This window comes from Gigantopelta aegis, chromosome 7 (assembly GCF_016097555.1).
Source record: "Gigantopelta aegis isolate Gae_Host chromosome 7, Gae_host_genome, whole genome shotgun sequence".
NCBI lineage: Eukaryota > Metazoa > Mollusca > Gastropoda > Neomphalida > Peltospiridae > Gigantopelta > Gigantopelta aegis.
In genome coordinates, this window is record NC_054705.1 from 39,402,506 (window position 1) to 39,409,762 (window position 7,257).

General features: G+C 40.2%; 2 protein-coding genes across 2 annotated transcripts in view; both read right to left on the reverse strand.

Moving 5' to 3' along the window:
• LOC121378075 (biorientation of chromosomes in cell division protein 1-like 1) overlaps positions 1-3,503 on the reverse strand; it is a 51,343-nt gene extending 47,840 nt beyond the window's left edge. The window contains exon 1 of the mRNA XM_041506175.1: positions 3,452-3,503. Within this exon, the coding sequence (XP_041362109.1) occupies positions 3,452-3,503 (52 nt within the window). The remainder of the gene's footprint in view (positions 1-3,451) is intronic.
• Positions 3,504-6,739: 3,236 nt separating this feature from the next.
• The window catches only part of LOC121378076 (beta-1,3-galactosyl-O-glycosyl-glycoprotein beta-1,6-N-acetylglucosaminyltransferase 3-like), a 23,414-nt gene continuing 22,896 nt past the window's right edge, over positions 6,740-7,257 (reverse strand). Inside the window, exon 5 of the mRNA XM_041506176.1 lies at positions 6,740-6,988. Within this exon, the coding sequence (XP_041362110.1) occupies positions 6,740-6,988 (249 nt within the window). The remainder of the gene's footprint in view (positions 6,989-7,257) is intronic.

Genomic DNA, 7,257 nt, shown 5'->3' on the forward strand with positions numbered 1-7,257 from the left:
TTTGACTAAATACAGTTATGGGTCAAGTGTTTTCAGTGTGACAGTTGTAAACCAAAAATATAAATGTAATACATAAACATGACAATTTGGTACATTTACATATGTGAAAATTAAAGACAAGTATGTACTAAACTATACATTAAATAAAGGTATTGCAATTTGTTCACTTATGAATATTTATAGTTCACATTTATTTACCTATAATTATTACCAAACTAATTTTCACTGACAGCACATAACGACTCCATACTAACGTCTCTTGATCTAGTTGGTTTGTTAACATAACAAAACAGCTTCAAAACGTGAATTGATACGTTTAACGTTTAGTCAAGAATGTTTGTCGTCAATTCAGTATATTGTCATTAAAATTAAAATGCTAACACTGGCAGGAACAACATATGTAATGTGGCCAGAATAAATGATGGTTAATTAATTTTAAACTTTTCAATGCTTTCTGTATGTCATATTAAACATACTCTACACCAAATCATTGTTTACCTACCCTGGGTTTCTGTCAGAGGGTACGGAGGGTAAAATTACATGTATGTACCCACACATCTCGGAAATTAATGGATATATTTTATTTTATTTTTTAGATAGCTTATAGTAAGATAATTGCTGTTTAAAATTTGTAAATGTGCATTGAATAAAATGTCCAATAAAACAAGATTTCAAACCCATAACCACCCAATATATGCCTTAGAATATATTTACTTTTTAATACGTACCCTCGAATTATTTTCTGGCAGAAAGCCTGCTACCTTTGGCAGAGGTTGAAACAATTGATCAGCTATTTTTCGACTGTTACCATAAAATAATATAATTAATCACTTTTGGCATCTAGCAATTTAAAGCAAAGCAAAATTTACAATAGTTACCACTTGGAATAAGCATCATATATCATTTTGTTTTGTTTTAACTGTACTATATTTTTCACCAGGACTTCCTTCTTCCTCAATGAATAATTAAAAAAAACAAAAACACTGGATATATAGTAATTATTTTTGTTTTATTCCAATATATAATAACAAATGTGTTTTATGTTAGTATGTGGAGCAAACTACCTGATACAGTTGGTTTGAAATCATGATTACAAAATCCTAAAGATAAAAGGAACTGGCTCCTAACCTCAGCCTCTACATATTGTCTACATTTGTACAGGCCTGTAGGAACGATATTTGAAGTATATGTGTGTGTGTGTGCGGGGGGTGGGGGGTGGGGGGGGGGTGAATATAGTCTCTAGTAAGGGATACAAACTAGATTTTTATCTTTATATCATCTTTATTTATGTGGAGTAGTGACAATTTAAAACATACATTTTTGTTCTCAAGTGTGGGATGGAGAACAAGCCCCTAGTCCCGCATTTCCTCCCCACCGCACCCGATTTCCTACGGGCCTGATGTATTTTATATTAATAAATACAAAGACTACACAATGATATTGTCTCTAGGAAATAATAGTTATAAAGTGATTGTCAGTATGTGACAACATTATAATATTTTCCAACATTGTGTTTCTGTGCCGGCTGTGGACAGTTTTGGCAGACGGGTAACACATTTGCTTAATAATTAAAAATACACGGTTTAACCAAACAAATTAAAACTTGGAGGATAACTAGTTAAGATAACAAAGAAAAGTGTGCTAATTTTAGTGGGTTTTTTTAAAAGTATTATATCTTGCTTTGGTGAGGAGGGGACGCTTTTTTACAAATTTGCGAAATTGGCCTCTGGAATATCCATTGACGTGTCATGTTTACATCTATGCTGAACACGATTTGTGATGGAATATTATTACATTTTGTGTGTTTTTCTTCTAATTAGGTCCATTTGCTTCAGTTTTCATTACAAAAGTCATAAAAAAAAGTCTGTTTAAAAAAAATGCTTGTTGTATGCTACAATACGGAGAGATATATTTCCTCGTGGGCACTAACGACCATCACCGTAATGTGAGTTTGTGAAACCGGAGCCTTCTTACCATTAAACTTTCAGGTGCATATATTTACACAATTATTAATATACCTCATATTATGCCACCGAATTACGACGAGGGTGTAAACGAAGTTCAGTTCAGTGTAATTACCAATGTTCTTCTGCGTAATCCGTACTGGTTCCGTTTCGATGGCCACCGGCAATATGCATCCATTAGTAAACATATCATGTTTCCGCACATATTAAATAATCGAGCTCGGTAGCTTGAGAGCGTAATTAGCCGTGGGTATCTTGTTACGAGTTAATTTCGCGTCACAATCATGTCTAACTGCCCGGATTTTTGCTTCGTCAGCGGTTCTGTAGGACCAATTCAATTCTCATTGTCGACAATATTAAAAAAAAAAATTTTAATAAAACTGCCATAAATAGTGCAGTAGGGCAATATTATCATGGTAGTCCGAAGGGACGTAGAACGTGTGGTTCTTTCTTATCTACGTCAGATAAATTTATATTTATTATGCAAAACCAAAATCCAGCCTGTGCTGGTGCGGTATGCAAATTTGTACATGAGTATACATGTATTCCCAATAAGTAGTCCTTATTTAGTCAGAATAGTATGATGTTTATTTGTGCCTTGTTTGTGCATATGTTTTGCATCCAGTTCCGTATGTGGAATGTCTATATGCAATAAAGTTTTTATCTTTTATCTTATCCGGATATTGTTACATACCCTGTATATAGCTGGTATTCAAAACTTGTGGCACCATGTTTCAACCGTTTCTCAACCAAAATAGTGAAACAAATGGACACACAAACCTTTAGTATAGCCTATGTATAGCCTACCGTACTCGCTAAGTCCCGTCTGAAGTACTTGCATCATTATTAACAAAATAAATCATACAACGACAACATAAACAAATTTGCCTGCCATTTTAAATTTGCTAAATAGAGGGAAGCAACTCGCTCTGCATATTAAGAAAAGTATTCGGTTTCAAGCCGTACGTAGAAATTTGTGTGTGTGTGTGTGTGTGTGTGTGTGTGTGTGTGTGTGTGTGCGTGCGCGTAATCGAGTTGCTAGGGGGATCCGGGGGCATGCTTCCCCCTGAAATGTTTTAAAATCTAGAATGCAGGAGATGCATTTTCCTGCATTCTGGGAAGTAGATTTGAAATGTTTCTTTGCCTCAAAATATGTCAAATGACTTCTTTTTTTTTTCTCACATTCCACGGACAGAACTCGGCAGACTATAGGGGGTGCGTACGCACCCCTCGCACCCCCCTCCCCCTGCGTACGGGCCTGGGTTTTATAGCATATCAATATTTATAAACAAACAGTTGTTATCCAAATAGCTACCTTTTGATTAGTATAGCAAGGCTTCAAATGCAGTGAAATGATCACTAAACTGGGCGCCAAGGACACGCACGTGCGTCAAAAACTAGCATGCATCAGCAGTAAATATTGTTAACTACGTAACCTATTTCCAATGCCAATGTAAATATGAGGTGCAACACTTTCGTCCGTGTACCTGTTTCGGCGAGGGACCCGTATAACAACAACACAAGGCGGTGAGCAGCCATGAGGGCTGTTAACTGAACAATTTCGTGGTAGACCTGTGGTGATGGTTTTTTTACCACTTTACTTGTCAGTTGAGAGAGCACCCCCTAAAATTAGTAGTCACATGACCCTCTCGACAGTTTTGTATTTTTCACAGAATATATTCTGACATAGAAATTCTATTGAACTGCTTGAGTAATTAATGGTGGTGTGTCACCTTCAGTGCTCAATTCCGCGGGTCAACGCACTGACAATGCCTCCCCCCCCCCCACCCCTTCCCCCCACACTTTCAAAGACACTACGCGGGCTCTGGGCCTTTCATTGTCTATTATTTTATCAGTATAAAAATGGGGGTGGGGGGTGTGGGGGTTGTGGGGGGGAGGTGTTAAGTCTCATGACATATATTTAAAGCAGGTATTTTTAACATAGAAAACCCCAATTTTTGCAGATAATTACAGTTTAATCTGTATTGCAACAACTGCAACCTGTATACTGGTTTTACCCGCTAATGCATATTCCACAACAACTGTATTCTAAATAAACGTGTATTAATATAACAGAGAAAATTGCATTTGCACAAATAATCGATGTCGCATATTGTTCTGACGGTATTGTTAACAACGAGAGCTATATAGACGCTTTAACGCCGAAGTATCAAGGATACACCTCCACTTTATTATGGAAGGAATGAAGGAAATGTTTTATTTAACGACGCACTCAACACATTTTATTTACGGTTATATGGTGTCAGACAAATGCTTACTGACCACACAGATATTGAGAGAAAAAAACCCCGCTGTCGCCACTTCATGGGCTACTCTTTTCGATTAGCAGCAAAAGATCTTTTATATGCACTGGCCCATAGACAAGATAGCACATACCACAACCTTTAATGTACCAGTCGTTGAGCACTGGCTGGAACGAGAAATAGCCCAATGGATCCACCGACGGGGATCGATCCTAGACCGACCGCGCATCAAGCGAACGCTTTACCACTGGGCTACGTCCAGCTCCCAATCAGAGCTAGATGCTTTAACGCTTTATCATGAAACTGTAAAACAACACAACACAACATACCAGTATAACGCTCAGTTTTGTCGTGAGTAACACCCCCACCCCAATCCACCCCGCCCCACACCACCCCACTAGACTCAGATTCGTCATAAGTGTCACTCCACCCAAACCCACCCCACTCCGCCGCGCCAAATTCATTTCGGTGGCTGGTTTATTTGTTTGTTCATACTTATTTTCGTGTTTATATCCAATTGAAGTTCAAGCACGCTGTCCTGGGCACACAGCTCAGCTATCTGGGCTGTCTGTCCAGGACAAAGGGTTAATGGTTAGTTGTTAGTGGTTAGTGCGAGAGAAGGCGGTGTTTTGGCCTTATACCTACCCACTAATCATGAGTCTTTAAAACTCGCTCTGCATGGGAACCGGTACCGGGGCGTGAACCCAATATCTACCAGCCTTAAGTCCGATAATTTAACCACTATCCAACTAGGGTCGTACCTTGGATTTATGTGTGTGGGGTGGGGTGGGGTGGGGGTGGGGGTGGAGAGTAGATGGATTCTTGGAACGAACAAGCATTGAAAGCGCAAGACACTACGGGGTCTGCGGGGCATGTCCCCCATGTAATTTTGAAATCTAGAGGCTTTCAAATACCATTTTGCAGCCATTTCATGGAGGTTACATACTTAAAACATCAATATCCAGGGCCGTACCCTGGGGGGGGGGGGGGGGCATGGTTGCCCCACTGAGAATCTCACCTTTTTTTACTTCAGGAAATAGCAGACACATCTCAGGATTTAATTGGCATATTGTTTCATTCGATCAGGGTACGGCCCTGATATCAATAACCAGTAAATTGTTTTGACTAACTACGGCCCTGCCAACTGATGCAGATTCGGTGATTGGCATAACAGTCACTACCGAAAATAGCCGGATTTTAATAACATTTTATGTAACAGACTGGTGCAACAAAAGGTCAAGATCACCGCACGAGAATTATATAGAGGACATGCATATTTTATGAGGCGTAACTCTTTGTAAAGAAACAGTCACACCCACCCACTCACCCTACGACCCAAATTTAAAATACGCTTAGCCTTTACATTGATGATTCAGGAGATATTTGAAGAGCTTTATAAATGGTCAAACAAAACAAATAAATATTATATTTTGACGAGCTCTATGGATTCTCCATATAAATATCTATTATGAAATTTTGGCGAGCTCTATAGATTATCCAAAGATATATCTTTTGTGAGACTTTGGCGAGCTCTATAAATTCCCCCCAGATATATATATATATATATATATATATATATATATATATATATATATATATATATATATATAGTGAATTTCGGCGAGACATGGGTAGTTTTACAAATATATGTATTTTGTGAGATTTTGGCAAGCTCTGTGTATTGTTCAACGATAAAACAATTTGTGACATTGACGAGCTCTGATGTAAATTCTCGAATACGTCCAATGTTTAGGACAGATTTTGTTAACTTTAATTACGGCTTCGATACAAAGGAAATGTTTTATTTAACGACGCACTCAACACATTTTATTTACGGTTATATGGCGTCGGACATATGGTTAAGGACCACACAGATATTGAGAAAGGAAACCCGCTGTCGCCACTTCACGGGCTACTCTTTTCGATTAGCAGCAAGGGATATTTTACGTGCACCATCCCACAGACAGGATAGCGCATACCACGGCCTTTGATATACCAGTCGTGGTTCACAGGCTGGAACGAAAAATAACCCAAATGGGCCCACCGACGGGGATCGATCCTAGACTGACCGCGCATCAAACGGGCGCTTTACCCCTGGGCTACGGGCTTTGATATAATACCTAACATGCTAAGAGACAGAAGCAGTTTCGCATGCACCAATTTATTCAGAACTGCCACTTTAGGAGATTATTTTTTTTTGGGTTGGGGGGGGGGGGGTGGGTGGTGGGGGGGGGGCGGTGGTGGGGGGGGGGGGGTGTATTTGGGGGGGGGGTGTTGGGGGTTCCAGTGTATGGTCACCACACCCCATCTAAACTCCCCTTTCCCGTGCGAACAATATAATAACGTTTTTCAGTTATCGTATAACAAAAGAAAACTTTTCTCAAACCCTACTTTTTTTCTCTCGGCTGGTGTGTTAATCATTTTTAATATTATCAAAATGGACTGACTCTGAACCTTTGACCCGAGAGGAAGAACGTGCACGACGTCGTGCACTCATCGTTGGTCGCCCTGTCACCTGTACGCGCCGCCTCGTCGCGCCCTTCGGTGATCGGTAGATGCTGAATGAAGACGTAGCTGCCGGGTCCGCCGCCGCTGTCTACGTGGGATGCGGGGGTGGTCGAGAATCTCTTCGTTGTCCTTTCCCAGCGCAAGAAGAGTACCGGCGTCGGCATCACCCGTCACGCCCATCTCCCGCTGCAGGTCATCACCTTCCTTGACGTTTTCCTCCCCAGACACACGCGCTTCGTGAATTCCTGGTCGCTGTGGAATTAAATTGTAAACAAAAATGTTTTTAGGTGCATATTCCATTTTGTTTAACTTCAATATAGTAAATTTCTGGTTGCACTTAAAGAAGATAATAGTAAAGAAGTACTAATTCCAGAATTTCCCTTATTTTGATATTCACTCACCACACTCAACTCAACCACCCGATCCCACCCACGCACCACCCCCCCCCCTCCCACCACCCCTCCTTCACCTCACCCCCCCAATCAACCTAACCCTCACCCCACCCAATCCCCCCACCAATC